Source organism: Penicillium soppii (assembly GCF_028829465.1).
Source record: "Penicillium soppii strain IBT 18220 chromosome Unknown utg000001l, whole genome shotgun sequence".
NCBI lineage: Eukaryota > Fungi > Ascomycota > Eurotiomycetes > Eurotiales > Aspergillaceae > Penicillium > Penicillium soppii.
Genome location: NW_026643231.1, coordinates 1,294,807 through 1,320,803, shown reverse-complemented (window position 1 = coordinate 1,320,803; position 25,997 = coordinate 1,294,807). Strand labels below are relative to the sequence as shown.

The window sequence follows — 25,997 nt, the reverse complement described above, 5'->3', positions numbered from 1 at the left end:
TTGGCAAAGCACGGCTCCGATTGGACGAGAGTGGACTCCGCCAGGCCAGAAAGTGCAGGCCGTTCATCTTCAGAAAAACACACCTACGAAGATTCCAAGTCTTGTGTCTCTCCCTTTCTTTCTTTCTGTCTTTTAATATTGGAGATTGACAGATATCTACTGTGCGAGTGGCTTAAGGCCCTTATTTGGATGCGCAAGGCCTATTCAATGCCACAATGTCTGTTATCTCATGCCTCATCCAAATAGGTCCCCCAGCTCGCCGAGCCTGCGAAATCACCCCAAGCAGGCCTTGGATGGGCTTCCTCTCCCTCGAAAACCCCCAATGCCTCTCACGACACCCCCTTCCCACAACTCTTCCGTCCGAAGACTCTGTTCCCGTCGACCTCGCCCATCCGTCGCGTCAATAGCAGATATTTTTGTCGGTTCGTTGGTCCTGGCAAGTTTTTGCCATGAGCACTCACCGAACCGTCGAGGGATGTGTACAGTAGCCTGGAGCCCTTCAACCTATAATCTACAGAGATTGCGGAGCAAAGGGGCACCTGGCCGCAGACATTTACCACCCCGACAACCGCCAGAATATGCATGCTCCAGTTTGCATGTGTCGCAACCTAAAAGATTGATAAGCCATGGATTGGCACGCACGAAAGACGATAATACAGAGGAAGATAATATTGAATTCGACCCGCGGGAGGAAACGGAAACAGACGACGACTATATACCCTTGTGGCCGACAGAGAATGCGGACACCGAAACAGAAAAGCAACCAGAAAGATTTGATTTCACATTCACACATGATATGGACCGGAGGATACATCCATCAGATTATACCAAACCAGATGTCGACATATTGGAGCAAGAACTTCCCCACCAATCCTTTCCATCATGGCGGAACCCCGAGAAAGACAAGCACCTCTCCATCTCAAAACTGTACCAACGAGCATTGGCCAATCATGACTGGGAAGAAGCAGTGAATGCTGTGATTCCATATTCGCGTTTCTCAAAACCACAGAAAGACACGTCACGCGATCAAACAGACATCGAGTCAGTGGCGGAGCTTGTCAGAACACTGTGGGGAGAACCGGACCCTTCTACTCAATACCTGTTCAGACTCTACAGAGATCTCCCTGCACCCGGTGTGGCAGTGCTTTCACAGCGCACCCGCGGTGCTCTTTTGCGTTTGTTTGCGCATCCTCGTGACCGACGATGGGTCGATGCTCGTCGCTACTTGGCATTGGTGGATGACATGGTCTTGGCTAGACTCCTCTCTATCCCGGTCACTTTGGTCTTCCGCTATTCATCTTGCTGGTCGGGCTAATGGCAAAGTTTCGAGACGAGATCTCATCAGAGCCGTTGGTCTATGGCAGAAGATGGAACATGTTGCAGGAGTAAAGGCCGACGAGGTGGTTTTCAACATCTTGTTTGACATCGCAATCAAAGCCGGAGCATTCAAAGTTGCTGATCACCTGGAGGAGGAGATGACTGAGAGGGGCATGGGGTTTTCACGCTGCGGAAAGGTGTCTAAAATTTACTACTTTGGACTATTGCGAGATGCAGAAGGCATTCGATTCGCATTTGATGACTTTATAAAATCTGGAGAAATTGTTGATACAGTTGTCATGAACTGTCTCATTGCCTCGTTTCTCCGAGCCGGTGAGATCCAAACGGCAGAGCAGCTTTATTCCGGCATGCTGGAGCAGCAACAAAGCAAGAACAAACACATTTTGCCTTCTGACGATGGTTCATCCAATCACATCGATGGACCTAATTTGAGCTATGATATGCCCCGGTATCGGCAACGAGCCCGGAAGCTGGGCCGCGTATTGAAGAAGTCATCAGCACTGAAGGAAAAGTTCCCCGAATACCACCGTGCTCTTCAAGATTCTCTCTCTATGACGCCGGATACACGAACTTTCCATATATTCCTACGGCACTACGCACACAATACTGGCCAGCTTGATAGTTTCATGGCTGTCATGCGGGACATGGAAAAGACCTTTGTGGTTCCCCCACGCTCGATCATCTATATGTTCCTCTTTGAAGGATTCGCTCTTCATGGTCGGAGGAAGAAGCAATGGAGCGCGGAAAATCTCCGGCTGACATGGCATGCTTACATACGAGCCTTGCGTGACTCAAATGCAAGACTCCGTGGCCTATATCTGAATAACCAAAAGATAAAGTGGGAAAATCCATTGGCCAAGAGCGTGGCAAGTGATTTAATCGATGAGCTTCCGGTGACCGATGTTCCCAACGGGCTGTATGTGTCATTGCCGTCAGAAGACACAGCCTCGAATACAGAACAAGGCGCCGAAGAAACAGCAGAAAGCTCTACCACAATTGACCCACTCCTCGATGATGAAGGCTCAAAATCTCGGTTGGACGAAGAAGATGAATACTCAGATATAGAGGAACTTGATGCAAACGAGGTCTTTGGTCCTAGCTCGGATTTCCCACGCTCGGAACTTTCCGACGAGCCTGAACAAATCCCCTGGGATCCTGAGCAGCGTATTGAAAATGGCCTGTTCATCGGGCGTCGGATGATTACCACAATCTTGCAAGCATTCGGAACATGCTGTGGCCCCAAAGAGGTCCTGGAGGTTTGGCTTCAACTTGAGCGACTGTGGCATCCACAACAGCGCAAAGCAATCGATGTTCTTGCTGTCAAGGAAGAGCTAGATAAGCAGATGTCCAGGGATCCACCTCGGAGGCGTTGAATGAAACCAGAAGGAATGGATGGGAAGGAATCTTACACTTGTACATTATTTTTATCACATAGATCTGCCATATACCGACTCGATTTCTAGCGTGTCTTTGGCGCCAATGTATTACTTACAATTTTCACCTTAAATACCTCTGCACTATAACCAATCTCAAACCAAGTCTGCAATACTCATAGTATATTTCCATTTTGTTTTCCGAATTGCAATCCATTGATCAAACCCAAATAGGAAAGCAAGAAGAAATCCACGTGACACCGCGTTTGGAACGCGCTTTTGTCTCTTCGCTCTGATAGCACTCAAACTTCCCACTCACATTCGAATTCTCATAATATTGCTATGAAGGAAGATGAGTCGCGTTTCGGCCGTCACGCGCCAAACGGCTAACATGCGATGGTTGCTGAGAAATACTTTCAGAAAGCCCGATTTTCGGTGGGTTGATAATCTCAGACAGAAGGGCTAGTTCACTTACTCAACTACACAGTCCACTCCAACGAGAAGTGATCATAGCTGTCATTGAAGGGCATGATGTATTTCTTCAAGCCTCAACCTCATTTGGAAAGAGCTTGTGTTACCAGCTACCTGCGATTCTCAGGGATTGGGGATGTGAGTGTTCATTGCTCGTCATCAAAAGGAGGTGAGCCAGGCTGACTCGAACTTACAGTGACTATCGTCATCTGTCCACTCCTCTCATTGATGGTGAGTAGATCTAACTTTTTCACTTTACTTTACAAGTGACCAGCTGATGCCTGGTAGACGGATCAAGTCAATACCCTGAAAGGTCTCGGTGTATCAGTGGCAACGCTCAATTCCAATACCACCCTTGATGAGAAAAAATGGATACAGGAGGATATGCTTTGTGGTCACCCCAGTACCAGACTTCTTTATGTCACGCCTGAGCTATGTGAACAAGATCACTTTCGCCGTCGCTTGCTCAAGGTCCATGAGCAAGGCCAGCTCGTTCGTATTGCAATTGATGAAGCACATTGCATCAGTGAATGGGGAAATGATTTCCGCAAAGCATACAAAGAGCTAGGTTGGTTTAGAAGGAACTTGATCAATCCAACTATCCCAATGACGGCTGTGACAGCCACTGCTACACCCCGAGTCCGCGAGGACATCATCAATATCCTTGGATTTGACCTGAATCGACTCAAACTCTTCAATACCCCTTCAGATCGGCCTAACATCCACTATGAGGTTCGATACCGTCCAGACTTCGGCGGTGACGAAGCCGAAGCCGAGAACAGTCAGCTTCTAAACTTGTTCAATTGGCTCAAGGCTATTCGACTTCGACGCGAGGCTCGGCAGGGTAGCGAGCTACCGCCAATGTCAGGTATCGTCTACGTGGGAAAGCGTTTAATGGCTGAACATCTTGCACACAGACTGTCCTCAGACGAGACCATCATGGCCGTGGCGTACCACGCCGGCGTTGAGGCCAGCAGACGCTCGCAAATTCAGTCTACATGGAAATCATCTCATTCTTTCCAGCCAGCAGATGGCCGACCAATCCCTACGTTCTCCATCATCGTCGCAACGAATGCCTTCGGCATGGGCATCGACAACCCGGATGTCCGCTTTGTCGTGCACTGGACGCCACCGCGAAGCTTCGAAAGCTTCGTCCAAGAATCAGGCCGTGCAGGCCGAGACGGCCGTGCTGCTATATCCCTTGTTTACTATGGTATTCAAGAGAGGAACTTCATCGAGAATATGATCTATCGGGACGCACCCCAAAACCGAGAAGCCAAGCTCGAAAGCTTTGGCAAGGTGATTAGATACTGCGAAAGCATAACAAGATGTCGGCACGAACTCATTAAGGAGTTCTTTGGCGATTTTGAGCTTGAAGAAATGGGATCACAGCGGCCTTCTGTGGGAGGTGTTCCTATGAGCTCGTCACCTTGTGACTTTGCGTGCGATTTCTGTAAAGAGGGCCGTGCAGGATTGGCCAAGCGCCGGGAGAAGATGGCGTCTGAAACCCAGATGGCTGTCCTGTACGCAGATTGTGACTAAAGGAGATCCTAGCCTCTGCGATTACACTGAAATGTTTTTTTTTCCCCTGTCATCTTACTTTTCCTTTGGGGATTCCCTGTACATCGTTAAAGGCGTTAGCTTTGGGTTTGTCCTCGCTTTCTGGATGTCAGCCTGAGGGGAAGGCATTTTTGTTTGTATCTTGCATGTCTTATGGCGTCAGATATGTATACCGGACTATTGTGGCCTTGTTCAGTGATTAGTGCCCAATGCAACATTTACCTACATATATGTAGGCAGTCTCAAAAACAATTCACGATCCACTGGTAATGGGTGAGCCTAATATTATCGACACAATGTTCAAGTTTACCGTGAATAGAAATACGCAATGTAAAAGGTTAAGAATAAGGCACACGGCTAGAAAGGTTCTTTAGCAAAGACAAATATCCCACAAAGATTGCTGAAATCAAATCGCTGTATCTTCCTCCATTTAGAAAACGTGCTTTTGTTCACCATGAAATTTTTCAGATAGATCGCAACTGTAGAGCAGAGCACATACATAGCATCATTTGGCTACGACAGCTCCTGTCTTAAAGACCAGGGGGCGGGGGGACCTGTCAATGAAGCGATCAGTGGCCAGTACTCGTAGGGTTTTCGGAGGAATTTAGCTTACCGCGCCGTAGCCACCACCACCACCAGGAGGTGGTGATCCTGACCCCGGAGGTGGAGGTGGTGCTGCCTCCGCAGCAGGAGCCGGGGGAGCAGCAGAGCCATCAGTCGGCTGCTGTTGGGCGGCAGCCATCTGTTGGTAGTACTGGTAGTAGGCGACGTAGTTCTGGTAACCGCCATAAGCGGCGTAGGGGTCTGCAGTACCGTAGTACTGAGCATACTGAGCACTGTAGTCAGCGGCCGACTGGGTGCCAGCAGCATTGGGGGAAGCAGCCCCAGCGGCTGCTTGGCCCAATGGACTAGCAGAGGAGCCGTTGTTCTGGTGCTGTTGCTGGCGATTGTTGTATCCACCACCGTATCCACCACCGCCACCGCCTTGGTAGCGATCACCGCGATCACCGCCGCGGTACCCGCCGTAGTTGTGCTGGGGCGGGTTCTCTTTGAATCGCTGGTACTGCTCCTTCACATTGTTGAGCAGATCTTCGCAAAGTTCTTTAGCCTGCTGGACATCGTTGGCATCAGGGCCACTGGAGAGATTGTCAATAGGAGCTTACAAGTGAAAGAAAGAAGAAAACTCACGCCACATGGAGGTACATTGCCTCGTCACTCTCCCGGTTAGTGCTTGACTCAATGAATCCAGAGCCACGGCCCTTAATCTGCACTCGGCAGCGAGTCTGCTGCTGGATGTGCTTCACATAAGCACCACCCTGGCCAACAACCTGAGCGCGCAAGTTAAAGCCGGGAATTGGTTCGAGGTCAATTGGAATACGCTCATCCGGCCATTTGCGCTGCATACCATTAGTAAAAAAGACTATAAAGCGAGGACAAAGGGCCTCATACGCGGCCATACTCATCCCGCTCAACTTGTTGCTCCGGCTCCCGGCGACGGAAACGCCGCTCATCAACAAGATTGGGAAGCTCCTTTTGCATAAGGTCATTAATCATAGCGACAGCTTTCTCAAGACCATCCTTGTTGGTACTTGTGACGTGGAGGTAGAGAGGAGGGCTCTGAAACAACATATCAGCAACTGACCGAATGAACGTTCAAAGTACTTCTTACCGCAGCAGTCGCCATATTCTTGTCGGGGTAGTAGTTTCCTCGGGTGGTAACATCTTTAGAAACAGTGAGTCAGATCTTCATCGCTGAAATTAGATAAACAGAAGGAAGTAAAAGGAAGGCGTACCGGCGCCAGTCTCATCTTGAATCTAAAGTCACGCAGCGGAGGTCAGCAGATGCAACAGAGGGTAAAAAGAATGCTAATTCAGTGACGGGTAAGCTTCATCCGGTCCACAAAGAAGAAACAGAACGCTGAGAAAAAAACAATTCAGGGTGCCCGAATCTTCTGTGAGGATCAAGTATCAGCAGCAAGTCACTGGGAGTATTTACCATCTTCTGAGTAGATCCCTTTGTCAGGGTGTAGCGGTTGCGCAAATCATTGATTTCAATATCCTTGATGTAATCACCGTCCGCGACGTAGATTTCAGCATTCAACTTGGCTGAGCCCTCAGCAGTGGAAAGCCCTTCGGGGTTCTCGGCGGGGCCGTCGTTCTGTCAAAAATGTTAGGCGTGGATGGGGACAAATTGGAAGTGATCGCGTAGTCACCGAGCGAATGGGAGGGACATCAACATGCTGGATGCCCTTCTTAGCCTGAAGCTGCGCATTGATCTTGGCAGCAGCAGCCGCTGTAAAGTCCGAAACATTAGCAACATGTATCTGGTTTATTCGTGCGGCCTCGTATCACGTACCTGCGGCAGCGGCCGGGTCGGATACCGCTGGCTTCGATGGAGCATCTGCGCCGGGGCTGCGACTCAAAGGGCGACTCAGAGGGCTGCGTGTGCGAGCGGACTCTGACTGGCGGTTGGATGGGGATCGCGAACGGCGGTCGAAACGGGAGCGTCGGGGCTCAGGCTCAGTTTGGTCAAAGCGCGAGCGCTTAGCACGGGGCTCATCGTCCGCCATGGTGAATGATGAGATAAATTGAAAAATTTGTGGATCAGTCGTGAAAGAGAAGCTCAAAATGTCCAGATCGATTCGCGGGTAGGAGTTTTAGAGGCGGAGGTCGAGCGGGACAACACAACAAAACCACCGAAGACAAGCCTAGTAGATTTTGAGTGAATTGAAAAGCAGGGAGCAGACAGATGATCCTGAAATATTATATATTCCAAATATCAGGTGGCATTCTTCAGCAAATGGGTAGGTTGTAGTAAATGATAAAGTCACGTGGGATCACGTGTTATAGAATTTGGGATATACATAGGAACTAAGCCGCATTTGGACTAGCCCATATGAGTCAGCAAGTTGTCGCTGAGGTCGGCCAACCAAAAAGAATATCCCCGGGGCGAAATCTGGAGTGATTCATCGCACATCCTGTTCAAACACCTGCACTCCTCATGGCTTTCAGGCGCCCATTGACGCAGGCCGCAGGCTCAGCGTCCTTGCTGTCCTCTACCACAGCTACTGCTCGGTCCCGCACCGCTGCTGTGCTCCCCCGATTCACCTCTGTTCGTGCATCGTCGAGCTCAACCTCAGCACTTGCTTACAAGGCATTGCACCGTCGTTCTCCCCTACCCCTGCCGGTCTCCGATGCCTCCCCTCAATGGGATGCTCCCACCGCTGTCTCGTCCATTCTCTACGAGACTCCCGTGGCTCCCAGCAACCCGCCCAAGCGGCACATCCTGAACTGCCTCGTTCAGAACGAGCCCGGTGTGTTGTCCCGCGTATCTGGTATCTTGGCCGCCCGCGGTTTCAACATTGACAGCCTGGTCGTTTGCAACACTGAGGTTGAGGATCTCTCGCGCATGACCATCGTGCTGCAGGGCCAGGATGGTGTCGTCGAGCAGGCTCGCCGCCAGTTGGACGACCTTGTCCCAGTCTGGGCTGTGTTGGACTATACTGAATCTGCACTTGTGCAGCGTGAGTTGCTCCTGGCTAAGGTCTCTATCCTTGGTCCTGAGTTCTTCGAGGAGCTTCTCCAGCACCACCGCGAGATCACCACCTCGCCCGACTCCCTGGACAAGAACGCCCACCAGGATCATTCTACCCAGCAATACCACCCCCGCCACCTTCCCCAGAGTCAGGCCCTGCGCCACAAGCACGAGCATTTGGATGCTATCACCCGCCTGACTCACCAGTTCGGTGGCAAGATCCTAGACATCAGCACCAACAACTGCATTGTCGAGGTGTAAGTATTCCATGCCCTGACTCATTTTTCGATCACAATTGACTCATCTGTGCTCTCCTAGGTCCGCCAAGCCCAACCGTATTGATTCTTTCCTCAAGCTGATCGGTCCTTTCGGTATTCTTGAGTCCACCCGGACTGGTCTGATGGCCCTTCCCCGCTCTCCTCTTAGTGAGCCCCGCGAGGAGATTGAGAAGGATGCCGCCGACGTTGTCGATGCTAGCACCCTGCCTCCTGGCTAATCTCTCACATGGGATATCCAATTTAAAAACGTCCATACCCGAATAGGATCGAATTACTTTCTTGGTTTTATGTCTTTCTAGCTTTCCTGTGGAGTTGATCGAATTTGAAACAAATGGCTTAGCCTTTGTATGTAAAATGGCACAAATACTTTTTACCTGGAGTCTCTATAGCTTCGTCTCCTTCCAATGATCAAATGAGCGTACTATAGCAACCCGTTTGATATAACTAGCGGTGTACGTCAAGACATTGATTCTGATCTGCCATGGCGTCGCCTAGATCGGAGCCCTAGCATGCAGGTACTCCACAATGCTTGCTCCCAATTGCCACCTAAACATTACTACTCACTGGTTGAACTAAAATTTACCGTTGCTATATGTTCGAAATAAGTCATGGTTTGTGTGATACAGCACAGCAGTATGAGGACAATCAAATATTAATATCCGTATAGCAGAACACTTCCTATTCAAAACGTGGATTGCCGATCCAGCAGCAATAAGCTCATATAAAGATACTCAAATCACCATCCTGCAGGGTATAGCAGGTTTCGAAACACCTATATCCGGCCAACATCTTTTAAAAGCGTACTTTAGCCGCAATGCCCTTCCCATGGTAGAATACGACGTCCACGTAGTTCTTTATCTGGATTCCAACGTTGGCAATGGCATCCATCTCTAACGATTGACCAAGTGCTTTCCGCAAAGCATCATATCCAACGCCGCCCATGTTGAGATTGACGGGTAAGCGCGGGGTCTGGGATATACCAGGTGGGACTTCAAAGGGGTCGCGGTTTGTGATGCGGCCAATGGGCTCTTTCTGCTCATAGAAGGCTGTGGCGTCGATTGAGGTTATAAGAATGTTGGTTTCTGTTAGGGGCGAAGCGAGAGTGAAGTCTGCTGAAGAAGACCAGAGGTAGAACTATTTTGTCTGGCTGTTAGTATAAGTCTTTATAGGCTATGTAAGCGGAGGGATATAGTCAAAGAAAATGGGCGATACTGTTGCGTCTTGAATGAAATGTGGCTTGCTGTCTTCGTCGCCGCTTGCTGGGGAGCCAGGCATTGATATACGAGGGACTGGGACTGTGATGTTGAGCGCGGACAATGCTTCGCCCAGATTTGGGAGGGATGGAATCGTGTTTCGATGGGTCTTGATGGCAATTGATGTATTGAAACCTGTATACAAATGTTAGACCGAATCACCTGTTGGTGTTCATTCATACGATACTGACCGGATATATACGATGAAAATAATGCGCGGCCAGCCTCGACTCCATCTATTCCACTAGAGCTTAGTGGGGACCAGAAGAAGTCAAATGGAACGTAGCTATTGTTGCCAGGTACAATAGACAGGTTCTGGGCAGCGATATGAGCCACAGAGGTGCCGTTGTAGAGTATGAGAAGGTCAATAAAGGGGACTGTGGCCGAGTACTGAGTCGGGTTGGTGAAATTCACCAGTGTAGATACCACCATTGAGGATTCAGTCGTATCTCCTAATTGCAATGATACCACACGCGGATTCAGTTGGTCAAAGGGGTTTCCGAAGGAGGCTATCATATGGTCAATGGCCAAAGTTCTTGATTTATACTAAGATCATCTAATTCATGAGAACATACTCTTCATTGGTACCGTCCCTTCTGCGGGAATACCTCGCACGGCGAAGCGGCCCAAGCCAGTTGAGACCTTTGTATCTACGGTGGCAGCAACTCGCAGTTCGACTCCTTTGCTACCAAATAGCATTGCTTGGATGACCTCCGACAACAGTCCGTCATCAGTGACTTCCAATGGCGCGTCTTTCATAGCGAATTCCACAAGAAGTGCAGAAGAGCCATCTTTGTCGTCTACAATGGTGGAGTTGGCGTCTTGCCATTCGCTGATGTTTAAATACCCAAACTTCTCTTCCTTGTAGAAGACGTCCGCTAGTGCGCGAACTTCCGGAACGTCAACTTGGAAATTCATCTCGTCCGGCAGCGCAATGAGAACCTTTACCAAGGCAGATATTGTGGGTTGCGAGTCTGGAGAATCTGGTTCTGCGAAGGGATCGGGAAGAGAGAAATGAGTATCAGACATGGTGAAGTTTTTCACCAGGTTGTCCAATGCATGCCCTGTAAATGGCAAAGGCATGGTCACGCTGCGTAGCAAATCAACTATCCATGCCGGGGTATCAGGCGATGGTGCGTCAGATCCACGGACGTAAATGGTTGTCTCAAGCCCCTTCATGAAGCTGGAAACCAAGAAATCCAGAGGGGAGCCCTCCTGCCCTGGGCAATTGGAGATCAGCTCGTTAGGTAATTGTCTGATGAGGCCCTCGACGCCAAGTGGAGTCGCCCGACCAGGATGAACCTGTACTTCGCTGGTCTTCGCATTGGCGACCAATATATAAGGATCTCCGGGTGAGCAATTTGGCACAAAAACGTCAAACCCGAGGGCAGGGACAGTGAGAGCGACAGGAGAATCAATCAATGATGCCAGTAGAACATCAACTGCCATGGATCCACTCTTGGAATCATGGAAATTCAACTTTAGAATCGTGATATCCGGCAAAGCAGGGAAATCGTTTTCTGCAGGGGTTAGGTCATATAGCAAGACAGTAGCAACAACAAGATCATACCTTCAAAAATGACGTTGTGTGTCAAAATTTGAGACCCCAAAGCAATTAAACCCGATTTGAGTTCGATTCTAGCCTTGGCCTTGATACTGAGGCGGCCCAGTCGCCCTTCAATCCAATCAAGTGCAACCGCGTGAATCCCTCGGATGTCACCAGCTTCTAGATCGGTGAGAAAGTCGACGGTGGTATGGTGGCCGTTTCGGATATTCAATTTGATGATGGGTACCGCGGCAGTTCCAACAAGTACATTTCCATACTCCGGAAGATAAACTTCAACCTCGGTCGGATTCGTCTGGATTTCCCTGGCAATCCATGTTGCAAATCGACCAATGCCTCGAACCGATTTGTTCTTCACGCGAGCAGAGTCCATCACAAAATCACCTTGAACACGGGCTCTAATACCGCTGGGCGTCGTGGAATCAATTGAGACCGCCGTCGGTTTGAAGACAGCAGCTTGCTGACCATATTCTTGTACTGCTGCTGGGGCAGCGAAGGCAAGCACCAGTATCGACAAAACGGTAAGCGTTAGGACGGCAAGGGAGGTCACCGTCGCCCATGGTACACGGCTTCGCTTTTGGGGGACATCTTCGGGTGGAATTTGCGATCTGATTGAAATGGGACGTGATAGTACTTGCTCGGTCCCGTAGGGCGTCAATTCGTCGTTACGGCGGTGTAGGAGAGGTGTTGACTCCGACGACAGTTGGTACGATGATCTGAAATTGTCGGCGGATGCGCTTTCGGAGTGTTGATTTGGTTCATCGGCAACCACTGTCCGGGATGATGACCCAACCCCGCTCGAAGAAGAGCGCGAGTATTGTTGCTCCGAGCTGTAGACCGTCAATTCATCTTGACTGTGTGAAGAGTGTGTCGACATCTTGGTTGACCCCAATGATAATGCATCTGATAGCATAGGTCGTTCGGTGGTTGGTTGCCCATCCAGTAGGGGCCGATTAGCTTCGTCAGCCACTGCAGCCTGGAATGTATCGTCAGGCAAACTCCGGCCTGAAGATGATCGCGACAGTCTTTGCTCGGTACTATACACCGTCAAACCATCTTGACTTTGAGAAGTATTTGTCGACATGGTTGTTGAGAATTCATGTGGTGGCCTAGGCTGGTCGGTAGATGATCTATCGGTGGGCCATTCACTGGAATGCCCATCCAACAGAGGCTGGTTCGCCTCATCAGGCATCACGGCCCAGAATGGTTTGATAAATAATGATAAGCTATAATCTGGTGTTACCTAAATGCCAAAAAAGAAAGATAAATCAGAACGACAAAATACCTCGGAACAAATAATGGACAGAGAGAGAGGGAGAGAGAGAGAAACAAGATACAAGGAGGCGATCAATGACGATAAGCACGATGATAGCGGAAGTGTGGAGAAATTGACACCTGAGTCAGCGTCAGAGATAGAGTCAGGCAACAAGGCAACAAGGCATCCGCACATCCTCCAACTAATTGAGTCATTTGCCCGCTTACCCGCTTCTTCACCGTATAAAGTTCCCCGTTCCCAATTCCTTTCCTCAACACACCCAATTCAATATTAAACCTCCAGCCCATCATGGCTAGTGGTATTACAGCTGCTGCCCGTTATGGCACCCAAAGTGTAACTCAATTGGCCGGCTCTACCTCTTTGCGTCAAACACTCCAGGCTAATGGACTTCGACGATTTGCCCACCAGACATCTACAACACCACCTACCTCACCCTTCGCTCCCCGTCACCTTCTCTCCATTGCAGACCTGACCCCTACGGAATTTGCCACCTTGGTTCGCAATGCTGCATCCCATAAGCGCGCCATCAAATCCGGCGCAATCCCCGAAAGCCTCCTAGGATCCCTCTCCGGAAAGACCGTGGCCATGATGTTCAACAAGCGCAGCACTCGCACCCGTGTATCAACGGAAGCCGCTACCGTCCAGATGGGTGGCCACCCCATGTTCCTCGGAAAAGAGGACATCCAGCTCGGTGTCAACGAGTCGCTGTACGACACCTCCGTTGTGATTTCCTCCATGGTCTCTTGCATCGTCGCACGTGTCGCGAAGCACTCGGACGTCGCGGACCTGGCCAAGCACTCCACCGTGCCTGTCATCAATGCCTTGTGTGACTCATTCCACCCCCTCCAGATCATCGCCGACTTCCTCACCATCTACGAGTCTTTCCCCGCAAAGGCGCACAAGCTCTCCAGTCTTGGCCTGGAGGGTCTGAAGATCGCCTGGGTTGGCGATGCTAACAATGTCCTGTTCGATTTGGCTATCGGTGCTACTAAGATGGGTGTCGACATGGCCGTCGCTACACCCAAGGGCTACGAGATCCCGGCTGATATGATTGACATCATCCAGCGAGCTGGTGAGGGTGTCCCCAACGCCGGCAAACTCACCCAGACCAATGTCCCCGAGGAGGCGGTTAAGAACGCCGATATTCTGGTTACGGATACCTGGGTCTCCATGGGCCAGGAAGAGGAGGCCAAGAAACGCATGAAGGCCTTCGAGGGCTTCCAGATCACTGCTGATCTTGCCAAGCGTGGTGGTGCCAATGAAGGTTGGAAGTTCATGCACTGCCTGCCCCGTCACCCCGAGGAGGTGAGCGACGAGGTCTTCTACAGCCCGCGCTCTCTGGTCTTCCCCGAGGCCGAAAACCGTCTGTGGGCGGCTATTGCGGCTTTGGAAGGCTTCGTCGTGAAGAAGGGCAAGATTGCTGAGTAAAGCTCTACGGCAATTCGGCATAGGAAACCCATGTATATATTAGACCAAAATCTAGTTTTTTTTTCAATCCAAAATTAAGCTCAATTCTATGTTCCGCATCCGACCAATGACAGACATGATGATTCGACAATTAATCTAAGAGAGCCGAGCCACCCGCATATCCCACCTTTAGGGCTCCGGTTCCGGGGCCCGCGATACGTAATAAATACATGCCCATCGGATAATCCGAGGGGGTTTTCGGAAGTGTTCAATCACCACAATGCCCAACCACCAACATTGCGCTTCCGATGGATGTACTTGGTTGTATGTGACCTGATTATGCAATGCAGATCACCGGGAAATTTTGTAAAAAAATTATTAGTACTAGCTACATTATTGTAGTTATAGCTATTATAACCAGTACTTTAGTCATTTGTTTTACTAGCGACATTTAGTGCGATTCCCGGGTTGAAATTGTCTCGCATTTGTCCTAAATGTATTATTGCAAGCGCAATCATCGTGGAAACATGAGGGGATAAGATATTGACTGTATGAATTGTAGGAGTAAGGTAGACGAATATAGTATTCGATCAGTGTAGTCAACCTTTGCATCACTATATGTATCTATGCAATCCATTGTGAATGGGGGAAATCCGGAGTAAAACACTCGGAAGTTTCACTGACATCTTAACCCTCTCCCCACACTTACTCCGCGTCCGAAAGGACATATTCAGTTCGATTAATGTTCGGAACCGTAAAGGTACAGGCAGGGGAAAGCTCGATGAGCCAACATACATATAACCTGCTCGAGAACGTGGAATAGTCATCTTTATCTTCTCATATACCCCATTGGTTAGTCATCTATATATTCCTATAAGAAAACACCCCTCAGATCCGCAATGGGCTTCAAAGACAAGCGAGTTGCCATCGTGGGCGGTGGCTTAGGAGGCATGTCCTTCCTCAACGCCGCACTCTACACAGGCCTGAAAAACGTACAACTATACGAGCAAGCACCCCAATTCGCCGAAGTCGGTGCCGGAGTGAACATCACCTCCAATGCAAACCGCGTCCTCGACGCTTTCGGTCTGCAAGAAAGCATGACCCGCAAGTCATCTGGCAAGCTCCCCTGCTATATGGAATACCACAATTATAAGACTGGCGAGTACATCGGCGAGATCGGCGAGTTCTCAAAACCCCCCGCTCGCCTGCTGCACCGCGCCCACTTGCTGGACTCGCTCAAGGAGCGCGTTCCCCAATCAAGTCTGAACCTGGGCAAGCACTTTGCATTCGTGGACCGCAATACCGCTGCCGGTGCTGCTCCGTACACGCTCCGCTTCCAGGACGGGAGCACTGCCGAGGCGGATATCGTTATTGGCTGTGACGGTATAAAGTCTAATGTGCGTCGGGATATGGGTCTCGGCGATGATCCCAATTATTCGGGCCAGGTGGTTTACCGTGGTTTCGTTGACTACAAGGATCTCCCGAAGGAGACGGCTCAGTTGCTGCGCAAGACAGTGAACTTCCGTGGTCCCAAGCGCCATGTTCTAGTCTTGCCTATTGGGAATCAGGAGACTGGCACTGACCGCGCTGCCGTTATTGGATTTATGTCTGAGTCGCTAGCGTCCTGGGACTCTGAGAGCTGGATGTCCCGCTCTGATATTGACAGTCTGCAAGAGCATGTCCGTGACTGGTGCCCGCAGGTGCAGGATATCATTGCTGGTCTCCGTAAGAGCTCGGAGGACGGCAAGATGCTCAAGCAGGCACTGTATGTGCGTGACCCGATCGATAAGTGGTATGAGATGAAGGATGGACAGAAGGATGCAGGCATCATTCTGCTGGGTGATTCGGCGCACTCTACCCTTCCTCACCAAGGTAAGCTCTGATCTATAATTTCACTTGATTGTATTTCGGGGCATTCACTGACATTATGACTTTAGGCCAAGGAACGTGCATGGCTATTGAGTCTGGAATTGCTCTTGCCACCATTCTTCGCCACTGGAAGACTGATGACCTCGAGGCAGCGTTCAAGTTCTACCAAGGCCTCCGCAAGCCCCGGACAGACCGTGTTACGCAAACTAGCTATGAAGCTGGAAAGCTGGCTAGTGCTGACTCGCCTGATCAGATGACCGACAGCTTCAACCCGGAGGCATTGACGGAGCGCATGAAGTGGATTATGGAATATAATGTTTTGGAAGACTTGCGGGGAAACGGCGAGGGAGTTTTGGGCTTCCATGACTCACGCCTCTGAAGGTTATATGAATTTGTATATATTTTGATCAGTTTTGGTTACTGTATAAAGGGGTTTATGTTTACTTCTACTTCTGATTGTCACGCCACAGTCGTATGATTGACGATGACTTTTATAGATCGAAATGAGCTCACTGGTATTCACAGGATTTACTTTTATTTAAACCACATACAACGATCTGAATTTATAATTATGTATATTTCATCTCAACACATACATAACCACACTATACTCAACTACATCCCGACAAAAAAACAAAAATCAGAAATCAATTCGGCGCTCGGCCACTTTCACATGTAAACCGAACGGGCAACTCCGCATTTCAACTTCTTCCTCGTTTCTCTTCTCCTTTGAACCTCACCATGGAGGTAAGTACACTACAAACCATTAATGCATAACAAATTTAACACCCCCATAGTTCACAAATACTTCGGGAGGGTTCCGCTCCCGCCGCTCATATCCAAATCTCAACCATGTCTCTCTAGCACCACTAACCCCACGGTTCCCCATCGACGACGACACAGACCCAACAGACTACTTCGACCACCATTACAATGAATCGTCATCTTATTTATCCAGCATCTCCGTCCCAAGCACACCCCCGATCCTCTCGCACTCACGCAGCAACTCCCACACTCGCCACCACAACCGCAGCAAAAGCTCAACCTTGACAGCCCCATTGAGCGACACAAACCTCCAGAGCCGGGACCTCACCCACCCACTGCACCACATCCACCCCAAAAAAGCCCCCAGCATCTCTCAGTCCCACGGCCGGCGGCCCCTCCCAGACCCGCCAAGCACCAAAACCGACGCAGAATGGATGCTCCGGGCAGGCATCGCGCTCGCCTCCTCAACCCGCGAGGAAAAAGGCCAAAGCTGGCTGCACAAGCGCGAAAGCTCGACCAGCCTCGCAGCCGAGCTCAGTGACGACAAACCGCGCCACCACCAGCGGACGAAATCCGGGGCGTCACGCATGTCGCGGTCGGGCGCGTCGACGCCGTTCCGCTCTCGCGCACCCAGTAGACGCGGTAGCCGGGTGGGTTTGGCGATGACCACGATCCCCGGTATGTCTTCGTCGCCGGACACAGAGCGAGTCTCGACGGGTCCCGGCACGACGGGAACTAACAGTCCCGAGGGGCGGGGCCGCGCCCTAGTGCCCGATTTCGTGGACGAGCGGATCCGCGCTGAGATGGAGACGCTTCAGCGGGAGCGGTTTGGTGAGGATGTGTCGTTGTGGGAGCGGTTTGGGGATGAGGAGGATGAGTGTTCTGTTGTGTCTGATGAGTCAGTGGAGGAGTTTGACGAGGCGGATCTACAGCGGTTGACACGAGAGAGGGGCTTCGGGTTGGGGTCTTGGATTGATCGGCTTGTTGAGTGGACTTTGTTTGGTGTTGAGGAGTGGCCTGTGCCTGCTGCTGGTTCTGCGGCGAGGATTGGGTCTGCTGATACTACTACTACTGTTACGTTTGAGGAGCCCGCGCTTGGGGAGAGGGATCAAGATACGCTTTCGCTTGTTGAGGAGGAGGATTCGGATGGGGATGGCTCTCGTGCTGATGAGTCTACTGCTGATGAGGGTCCTGTTGAGAAGCCTGGGGTGCAGGGTGGATGGGAAGATGCGGGGTGGTTGTTCCGAGTTGTTAAGCGGGCATTGGTATGAATTACGATTTACATGAGATGGTTACATTACAAGACTATCTGTACATAGCTTTTGTTTGATTTGCGTTCTCTACTTTCAGCTTAATCTCCCAGAATGTTCGTGGATGCAAGTACATATTTTGCGTCTATAAATTATGGTGACACTTGATGACTGTCTCTTGATCATCTTCGTTCGTGTTCAGCGTCAGCTAAGTTTACAGAGAGCTTAGACTTCATGTACGTGGTGTCTACCAAGTGTCAAAATCTCAAAATCTACTAAGTATTACCGGACAAAGTCCCGATTTACTTGATTCAATACTTCAAAAATTGTTTGGATTTCAATGCACAAGATAACTAGCGTAAATGAAAATTCCTCCCAAACATGCACAACACGGGAGATATGTTGTACGAGATGGCAGAATGAAGCGTAAGCCGTAGACTGAGGTGGATGGCGAAGTCTTCCATATTGTGGAAACAGACTCAAATCTCCCGCCAACTTTTCCAAACCCAAAAGCACAAAGGCTGAGACGGGATTACCCCAATGAGTCCCCTTTGACACGCAGAATATGCAAGTAGCAGAATGACAAGAACAAGCTAGAGATTGAACTCCCCAAAGGGCGAAATAGGCAACCGGAAACAGCCGTGAAAATACAAAAAGAAAACAAAGTGCGGAAGACAGTGTGGGCAAGGAAGATATGAAATGAGAGTATCGGAGTTTGGATGAGATACACGGATGCCCAAGATTTACCTAGCAAGGTAGAAAAAAGAAAGATTTAAATGTAAGAAAGCAGAATGGAGACGAGACAAAAGAGAGAAAAGAAAGGATGAGGAAAGGAAACGGTATACTGGGATCAGAATGTGCTCATTGGAAGAAATTGATGATCAAACAAGACATAAAAACATTCGTCTTCCAGCGTTCCAACCGAGGAAAAAATAAAGGAGAAAAGAAATAGCTGTTAGGTTGTTCGCCTTGAGTAATATAACGCCATCTGAGACCATGTCGATTCTAAGGTCATGCAGCAGGTATTCGTGATCGTGACATACGTCGAAATTTGGGCGGTCGAAAGGGGTATGGACCGTGTCAAGCTTAAGCGTGAGCCGGCATGGATGACGTGAGGCCGGCACGCAGGTGTGGATGTTTAATGGTGGTCGTTCATAATGAGGTCGGAGTGGATTGATTTATCACCAGGGTCCAACCTTGACTGGAGTTCCCAGCCCGTATGTGCCGGAGAAAAGCTGATCCCTGATAGAGCCCATATCGTTGTTATTTCCGTGGGAAGGTGTGTCAGGTCCACCCATCCATCCCAAACTCTGGCCGAGTTCATTGACAGCTCCCTGGAGTTTCCCTCCCGAGCTTTGGTTGTGCTTGGCTAGCTTTTGGTCCCAGCCTCCATATTGTAACTGGATACCGCCACCACGCTTGGCCGCTTCCCGGATTACCAGAATCCATGCCTTGCACATCTCGTCGTAGGCAGAGTCTCGTTCTATATTGTTCTGTGGCGTGGCCCAGCGAGGCAGTGCGTGGATAATATCGGTTGCCCCGTCCAAGTAGCTCAAGGATGTGGATGCCTGAGATTCGTTGGGGGGAAGGAAGTTGGGTGTGAAGTCGCTCAGAGCGTCAAGAAGGTTGGTGAGTGGCTGCCGAACTCGGTTGTAGGCGTAGTCAGATTCGGTGTTGCCACCCAACGGGAAGGATGACTGGAGTGCCGCCTGGTAGTTTCGAAGAACCTGGAGGGTGGATGACACATTTGGACGTGGAGAGGTGTGCACAACCTCATCGGCGAGCTGAGGGTGGCGCTCGCACATGGTCCGTACCACCGTGCGGAGAGCATCGGTGTCGAGGGTCTCTAGGAGACGAGGAAGAGCTAGTGGTCGACCTGAGACATTCGGCCGGGCACGCTTCATGTTGCGGTAATTATGAGGTAGCTGTCGGGGAGTGAAGGCAGGAGAGTTGGTGGGAGACGCAGACATGCGTCCATCATGATCGTTGCCATCATCGTCGGCTTTCCGTTTACGGTTCGAATACGAAGAGGAAGGTGTAGACACTAGCAATTTTGTTAGTATACGAAAGTACCAAGAAGAAATTTCTTATCGAGCCAGAAAAAGAGGAAAGAGGTTCGTAAAAAGGGATGTCTTACTCATACGGGAGGGAGAGAATCGGTTCTCGTAGAAATGAGGAGGAACAGGAGGTGTGGCCACCAGACTGTTCATGATGACAGCCAGATGGCAGAAGATGTATGAGAGTCCAAAGGACTCGAAACCCCAAAGAATGAAAGAGCAGAGTAGTGAAGTGAGATAGAAGGTTGCTCGGTTTTGAAGTGGGGAGAGAAAGGTAAAGAAGCAGAGAAGCGGTGGAGAAAAAGTATGGCGTTGCGGGCGGCAACGCAGTCCCTCTGTGCAGGTTTCAAGAAGATTGACCAAATAATTATAAGTTATTGATATGGGCTATAAAAAGAAAATTAAAGAAGAGAATTGAGTCTTTCAAATCAATGTAATTTTGATGTTTCATTCATACAAATCTAGGGGAGAAAAAGTCGAATGTCGACTGTGTCACGATGAACTCTCTCCACTGCTTTCGGGTGTTCTATACGATACCCGCATCATCTACTACATTGATTTCTCGACTCCGTAACATTTTCTCTGTTCTACTCAGGTACTTGGTTTCCTCTGCCACTCCTTGGCTTTCCCTTTCTATGCTAGTGTTCACATCTTGCCACTTTTTGATCACTGAGTAGAATTGCACACGCCTCGTAGGCCTCTAGGAGAAGTACCATGTGCTAGACCAAAGAGACGGTTCCTAGGACCACGCCATATGCTCTTAAGAGCACACTAGACTCTGGCTGTTCTATGGAGACATATAGGCTAATCTTCAGTCGCATATAATAACGTAGATTCATAGGAGCTCGAACTGCAGAGATTACTAACTGACGATATGCGAGAGGCACGTGGAGCAATATAGAAAGAGCATATATTAGATTCACCAGAAGTACAGTTCTGAGGAAGAACGAGAGTGACTGTGTCCAGTCAAATATCTTGTTCCGTAACATCAGGGTGGTGCGTATTAGAGCGAGGTGTGTAGTGAATGATAATTTTGGTGTGGTCCTCGAGGAAGGGAAGTGGATTATGGCCGTTCGCGTTATGCAAGATAGCGATTCTTTTTGCTAGGGAAACGTCTTGACGCTGGTATCGTGAAAACTTCCAGGTGCAGCTTCTCGAAGAAAAGCGAAGTAAGTAGACTGGCAGAATAACAGAATGCTCATGAGCGATTTGGTAGTCATATTGGTCGTTGTTAAGGTGAAAGGCGAAGTGGGTGCGTTGCAACCAAACTTCCACCGCAAGAAGACGTGTTTCGGCTGTCTGATTCCATACCACAACGAAGTTGTTGATCTTTGCGGACACTGAAGCCAGGCAATCTTCTGGGTTTACTCAGCGATGGGTAGATCGCCAAGTATTCGGATCGAAGAAGTCACGTTCAGGGCGTTGAGCACCGGTAGGTTGATACTATCCATGACGGAATGATGATACTAGATAAGAACGAGACGCCGCTAGAGAAAACACGTTATAATTCCCTTTTGAGCCCGAAGACGAAGAGAAGAGCAACTACCTATGTAGGAGGTAATAACTGCGGGCTCTGAATGTCTCTTTCAAGGTGAGAGTGTCCACAATCTATCCACCCATGGACGTTAAGCTCCAGGTGCGTATATTGATATTGACATATGTAACAAGGAATCTTTATTGAAAGAAAACATGATGCTTTTAATGATATCAACGTGGCTGTCATCAAGTATGCTTTTGACTAAAGGAAAATGAACAAAGGGATATCGTATCTACAAGTACAGAGACTGAGCAGCAACAATGTCACGACGGACCTTGGTCAAGGCCTCCTCGAACTTGCTCTCCAGGTCCTCGCTGCCCATGACCTTGGCAGCTTGCGCCATCTGCCGCAAACATTCTTCCAACCGGCGGAAGACACGGATCAAGCTACCCTCGTAGACATCAGTCATTTTGCTAGAAATAGTTAGTATATTAATAGAGGTGATATGGTCGAGGATAGATGCTTACCAGATATCCGCAAAGGACTTGCCCTGAGTCCACTCGTAAATAACCTCCATCAGCTCCCAGTGGAAGCTCTGAACATATTCATCCTCGTTGACCTTCATCTTGCATTCCTGAGACACTTTGGCGACGATACGGGCTTGGGTTTGGATCTCCCGCAATGGTTTCGCCAATTCCTCTTTGGCCACGGGGGTGGCCTCCTTGACCTTCTCCTCGAATACGAAACAACTCATAATAGAAGCGACCTGTTCGGGAGTCAAGTTGTTGAAGAAACCGTTGAACAGCAACTCGCTAAGCATCAACTCATCACCTGTGCTGATCTCGCAAGCAACTCGAGCTTTCAATTGCACAACATCTTTGTCATCGATGAATGCGAAGCGACGCAGTACACGCTTCCGGTTCTTTAGCTCATCCTGCAACAGTACTGTCATGATTTCGTTGATCTCTTTCTTCTTGTCTTTTATCTTGACGCCAAGCTCCACCTTCTCGACATATTGCTCGTATAATTCGGCCAATCGGGGCGAATTATGGAGAGGGTTGCTCAGGAGACGGGACTCAAGAACCTCGATTTTCTTTGTTACAGTTAGCATTGTGTTCAAAATATTACGCAACAGGATGTTCACTTACTCGAAGCAGCTTCTTGAAGCTGTCATCCTTAATTTCCATGTTCTCAATTGGGTCAACCAGTGGAATACCATCTGGGAAGCGCCTCTTCACCTCGCCGACACTGTTCATGATTGAATTTCGAGCGTCCAGACCGGTGATATCATTCGGCAATTTGATGCGAATGTGAGAAATCTCCCTGATACAGCTTAGCACCATTGGGACAACCTCATGGCGATACGCTTCTCCCTCCTGGGCGGGGCGAATGGAAGATGGAATATCTTGGAAAGATTTAGTGCCGATGGCTGACCCTTCAGCAAGTTTGACCAAAACGTCGACAATGTGGGATTGGTGAGGCATTAGTTTCTCGGTGGCATTCTTTGCTTGCTTACGTGGCTTTTGGTTAATCACCACACCCCATCCGTAGTCAGCATCCTTGTATTTGAGATGGACCAGCCGCCCAGGGTGAACAAACGCCAAAGAGTAATTCGGATGGGTAATGACATGCTGGACATCATCGGCAAATGCGTCCAGTTGCTTCCGCAACTCGTAATATTCACGGATAGTCCCTTCATCAGAGATGACCATGTTGGTACGTTTCTCCTCCATTTCCTCAAGATCCTTCTCCAAACCCGCAAGGCTTCCTGTGTTCTGAAACTGCTTGAAACATTGTCGAAGCATGTATTCGGGCGAGATGCCCTCAACACGCAGCAAGTTGAGGATCATATTGTAACCGAGATGGAATGCAGAGTTGAGTTTATCCTGCTCACCACGGACAATCTCCTTTGCGACTGCAGGGTCCATCTCCTCGCCAACCATCATGATCACGATACCCCGGTCATCAAGACCACGACGACCGGCACGACCGGACATCTGGATGAATTCAGATGGGGTGACCCAGCGCTGGCTGGTTCCATCAAACTTGCGAACACTGGTGAAGACTACCGTTTTCGCGGGCATGTTGAGACCGATGGAGAAAGTTTCAGTTGCGAACAGAACTTTGATGAGACCCTCTTGGAACAGAATCTCGATGGTTTCCTTCAAGATGGGAAGCAATCCTGAGTGGTGAACACCGATACCCCGTCGCAAAAGAGGGAGCATGTTTTGAATTTGAGGCAGTTGTTGGTCTTCTGGGGACAGCATTTCAATAGCGCTTTCGAAGACCTTTGACACCATCTCTTTCTCGGAATCATCGTTGAAGGCTAGCTTCGCCATCTGCAAAGCACCCGATTCACACTCTCGCTTGCTGAAACTGAAAACAATGACAGGGTTGTAGTTCTTGATCATGATCATTCTCACGATCTTGAAGATGTCTGACGGGCCCTTGTTTCCGCCCTTGTTCAGCTGCTTATCGTTGCCTCTGCCCTTGCGTTTAGCCAAAGCGTCGTTAGGGTCATCTCCCTTCTTGTCAGAGATAGTGCTCATGGCCTTTTGGAAATTGTCTTCGCGGAAATTGCCCTTCTCGTCCACAATGAGGTGTATTCCCTCTCCACCAGCAGGGAAGAAGTAGTTCTGTAGTGGAGTCGGTCGGTAATTGGTGTAAACGACGTGACACGGCTGATGGTGCATTTTCACGATCCAATGGGCAAACTGCATGGCGTTCGGGATAGTGGCAGAAAGGAACACGTAACGGACCTTGTCTGGCAGCAAGATGATGGTCTCTTCCCACACCACACCACGGTTGACATCTCGCATGTAGTGAATTTCGTCAAATACAACCCATTGAACTTCACGCATGATCTCGGAGCCCCGGTACAACATGGAACGAAGAATCTCTGTGGTCATAACAAGACAGGTAGCAGTAGGATTAATTGTCACATCACCAGTCATGAGTCCGACATCGCCAAACTCTGCAGCGAATTCACGGTACTTCTGGTTACTCAGCGCCTTGATTGGACTGGTATAGATGACTCGCTGGTTTTGCTTCAAACTTTGCGCAATGGCGTATTCTGCCACTACAGTCTTTCCTGCACTGGTGTGGGCGGAAACGAGCACACTCTCCTCTCTTTGAATCGAAGCAACAGCCAGCTGCTGGAAGGGATCAAGTGTGAACGGCCATGTCTTTGCCGGCTCTGCTGGCGGTTTGTGCTCCGAAATAGGTACATATGGATAATTTGGAGGAAGCGCGACTTGATGACGCACTTGGTGAGCTACAACCACTTTGGAGTCTTCTGTGGAGTCTGTGAGTCCTCCAGAGGACTTGATTTGCACTTCTTGTTCGGTTTCGAAGGAGTCGGCAAGTACTGCCTCGGGTTCCTGCTCCAAACGAGGCCGCTTCGCATCGGGTTGATTTTGGTCGGTAGTCGCTTGGTCGGTGGGCGCGGGGGCATCGGTGTCAAGTGGTTCCGATTTCATAGCCGGTGCATCTGGCATCGAAGTATCCTCCTTCTGTTCAGTCTGGGAGTTTTCAGGTTTCTTCACGTCGCCATTCACCTGTCGTTTTTTGCTCTTGTCTTTTCTGGAGCGCTTAGGGACCGCCTCGGACGGTTTGACCGCCTGAGGATTGTCCTCAAAAACATCGAAGAGCTCATCCATCTCCGGGGTTGGGATCGGTAAATCAACCTCAGAAAAAGAATGAGCAATGTGAATACTGATCTGCACTTTTTCTGGTTGAGAAATTTGAAAGTTCCTGATGGGGTAAGCGGTGGAGATTCCACAAACTAGCACTAGCCCAATACGGATCAAGCCTCTCCGATAATCACGTGATTTCGATCATCCCATTCCGCACCTCGCGATGTTCGATTTGGCTTCGTCCGTCCCTTTCCGATCGTCCACTCTCTCCTCCCAGTCCCTCAAGGTAGATTTCCCCTGTCGCAATTGCCTTTGTGGAAACCGCTAACGTCCATTTCAAACTGCAGATGTACACCTCCGCTATCCGGGCCCGTATGGCCACCTCCTTTGCTGCCCGTCGTGGCTTCTCCACCACTCGCACCCAGCTCGGCAGCCCCTACCACTATGCCGAGGGTCCTCGCACCAACATCCCCTTCAACCCTCTCACCAAGCGCTTCTTCTGGCGCTACTGGGCCTTCATGAGTTTGTGATCCCTACTGGACATATGCGCAGAGCCACAACTAATTTGGATATCGTCTAGTTACCGGCTTCGGTACTCCCTTCGCCATTGCTGGTGAGTTATAACCCCATTCAACCTCTCATGATGCAAACGATCTAACATCTCTTTAGTCTGGCAAACCTACAAGACCAAATAGATTGCCCTTTACGCTATATTTTTGCGGTAACAGTCTGGGCGACTGGATGGTTCAAAATGGAACGGGTTCGAAGCAGTCGGATATCATGTACAAAGCTAGAGATTATTATTGACAATTGGCTCTGCCTCACAACAACTCCATTGTAGCTGTGTAGCTGTCGGAATGCGTAGTTTAAAAGACGTTGAAATATGGAT

General features: G+C 49.6%; 13 protein-coding genes across 13 annotated transcripts; 8 read left to right on the top strand and 5 right to left on the bottom strand.

Annotated features, from left to right (window-relative positions):
* Positions 1-322: 322 nt before the first annotated feature.
* On the top strand, positions 323-1,315 carry N7529_000498 (uncharacterized protein; the record flags this gene model as incomplete). The annotated part of the gene is made up of 1 exon (XM_057236029.1): positions 323-1,315. One exon carries the CDS (start codon positions 323-325, stop codon positions 1,313-1,315), a length of 993 nt encoding a protein of 330 aa, XP_057102832.1.
* Positions 1,316-1,367: 52 nt separating this feature from the next.
* Positions 1,368-2,711, top strand: N7529_000497 (pentatricopeptide repeat protein; the record flags this gene model as incomplete). Its single annotated transcript, XM_057236028.1, has 1 exon — positions 1,368-2,711. The coding sequence occupies one exon, from the start codon at positions 1,368-1,370 to the stop codon at positions 2,709-2,711; it is 1,344 nt and encodes a 447-aa protein (XP_057102831.1).
* Positions 2,712-3,063: 352 nt separating this feature from the next.
* Positions 3,064-4,724, top strand: N7529_000496 (putative RecQ family helicase RecQ; the record flags this gene model as incomplete). Its single annotated transcript, XM_057236027.1, is given in 5 exon segments — positions 3,064-3,146; positions 3,199-3,244; positions 3,258-3,351; positions 3,379-3,413; positions 3,471-4,724. 5 exon segments carry the CDS (start codon positions 3,064-3,066, stop codon positions 4,722-4,724), a joined length of 1,512 nt encoding a protein of 503 aa, XP_057102830.1.
* A 548-nt stretch (positions 4,725-5,272) lies between these two features.
* N7529_000495 (KH domain-containing protein) lies at positions 5,273-7,312 on the bottom strand (the record flags this gene model as incomplete). Its single annotated transcript, XM_057236026.1, has 9 exons — positions 5,273-5,296; positions 5,356-5,878; positions 5,931-6,139; positions 6,192-6,359; positions 6,412-6,464; positions 6,536-6,557; positions 6,739-6,900; positions 6,956-7,035; positions 7,099-7,312. 9 exons carry the CDS (start codon positions 7,310-7,312, stop codon positions 5,273-5,275), a joined length of 1,455 nt encoding a protein of 484 aa, XP_057102829.1.
* Positions 7,313-7,743: 431 nt separating this feature from the next.
* Positions 7,744-8,773, top strand: N7529_000494 (acetolactate synthase regulatory subunit; the record flags this gene model as incomplete). The annotated part of the gene is made up of 2 exons (XM_057236025.1): positions 7,744-8,534; positions 8,596-8,773. 2 exons carry the CDS (start codon positions 7,744-7,746, stop codon positions 8,771-8,773), a joined length of 969 nt encoding a protein of 322 aa, XP_057102828.1.
* Positions 8,774-9,347: 574 nt separating this feature from the next.
* On the bottom strand, positions 9,348-12,564 carry N7529_000493 (uncharacterized protein; the record flags this gene model as incomplete). The annotated part of the gene is made up of 5 exons (XM_057236024.1): positions 9,348-9,689; positions 9,768-9,943; positions 10,000-10,317; positions 10,384-11,328; positions 11,379-12,564. The coding sequence occupies 5 exons, from the start codon at positions 12,562-12,564 to the stop codon at positions 9,348-9,350; spliced, it is 2,967 nt and encodes a 988-aa protein (XP_057102827.1).
* Positions 12,565-12,936: 372 nt separating this feature from the next.
* On the top strand, positions 12,937-14,076 carry argB (ornithine carbamoyltransferase; the record flags this gene model as incomplete). The annotated part of the gene is made up of 1 exon (XM_057236023.1): positions 12,937-14,076. One exon carries the CDS (start codon positions 12,937-12,939, stop codon positions 14,074-14,076), a length of 1,140 nt encoding a protein of 379 aa, XP_057102826.1.
* An 878-nt stretch (positions 14,077-14,954) lies between these two features.
* On the top strand, positions 14,955-16,303 carry N7529_000491 (uncharacterized protein; the record flags this gene model as incomplete). Its single annotated transcript, XM_057236022.1, has 2 exons — positions 14,955-15,927; positions 15,993-16,303. 2 exons carry the CDS (start codon positions 14,955-14,957, stop codon positions 16,301-16,303), a joined length of 1,284 nt encoding a protein of 427 aa, XP_057102825.1.
* Positions 16,304-16,665: 362 nt separating this feature from the next.
* Positions 16,666-17,960, top strand: N7529_000490 (DUF3984 domain-containing protein; the record flags this gene model as incomplete). Its single annotated transcript, XM_057236021.1, has 2 exons — positions 16,666-16,671; positions 16,722-17,960. The coding sequence occupies 2 exons, from the start codon at positions 16,666-16,668 to the stop codon at positions 17,958-17,960; spliced, it is 1,245 nt and encodes a 414-aa protein (XP_057102824.1).
* Positions 17,961-19,120: 1,160 nt separating this feature from the next.
* Positions 19,121-20,149, bottom strand: N7529_000489 (cut8/STS1 family protein; the record flags this gene model as incomplete). The annotated part of the gene is made up of 2 exons (XM_057236020.1): positions 19,121-19,983; positions 20,077-20,149. The coding sequence occupies 2 exons, from the start codon at positions 20,147-20,149 to the stop codon at positions 19,121-19,123; spliced, it is 936 nt and encodes a 311-aa protein (XP_057102823.1).
* Positions 20,150-20,962: 813 nt separating this feature from the next.
* Positions 20,963-21,447, bottom strand: N7529_000488 (uncharacterized protein; the record flags this gene model as incomplete). Its single annotated transcript, XM_057236019.1, has 2 exons — positions 20,963-21,325; positions 21,409-21,447. The coding sequence occupies 2 exons, from the start codon at positions 21,445-21,447 to the stop codon at positions 20,963-20,965; spliced, it is 402 nt and encodes a 133-aa protein (XP_057102822.1).
* A 318-nt stretch (positions 21,448-21,765) lies between these two features.
* On the bottom strand, positions 21,766-25,132 carry N7529_000487 (ATP-dependent RNA helicase MTR4; the record flags this gene model as incomplete). Its single annotated transcript, XM_057236018.1, has 3 exons — positions 21,766-21,946; positions 22,001-22,566; positions 22,622-25,132. The coding sequence occupies 3 exons, from the start codon at positions 25,130-25,132 to the stop codon at positions 21,766-21,768; spliced, it is 3,258 nt and encodes a 1,085-aa protein (XP_057102821.1).
* A 350-nt stretch (positions 25,133-25,482) lies between these two features.
* Positions 25,483-25,803, top strand: N7529_000486 (cytochrome c oxidase VIIc family protein; the record flags this gene model as incomplete). The annotated part of the gene is made up of 3 exons (XM_057236017.1): positions 25,483-25,630; positions 25,689-25,721; positions 25,778-25,803. The coding sequence occupies 3 exons, from the start codon at positions 25,483-25,485 to the stop codon at positions 25,801-25,803; spliced, it is 207 nt and encodes a 68-aa protein (XP_057102820.1).
* Between the last annotated feature and the right edge of the window lie 194 nt (positions 25,804-25,997).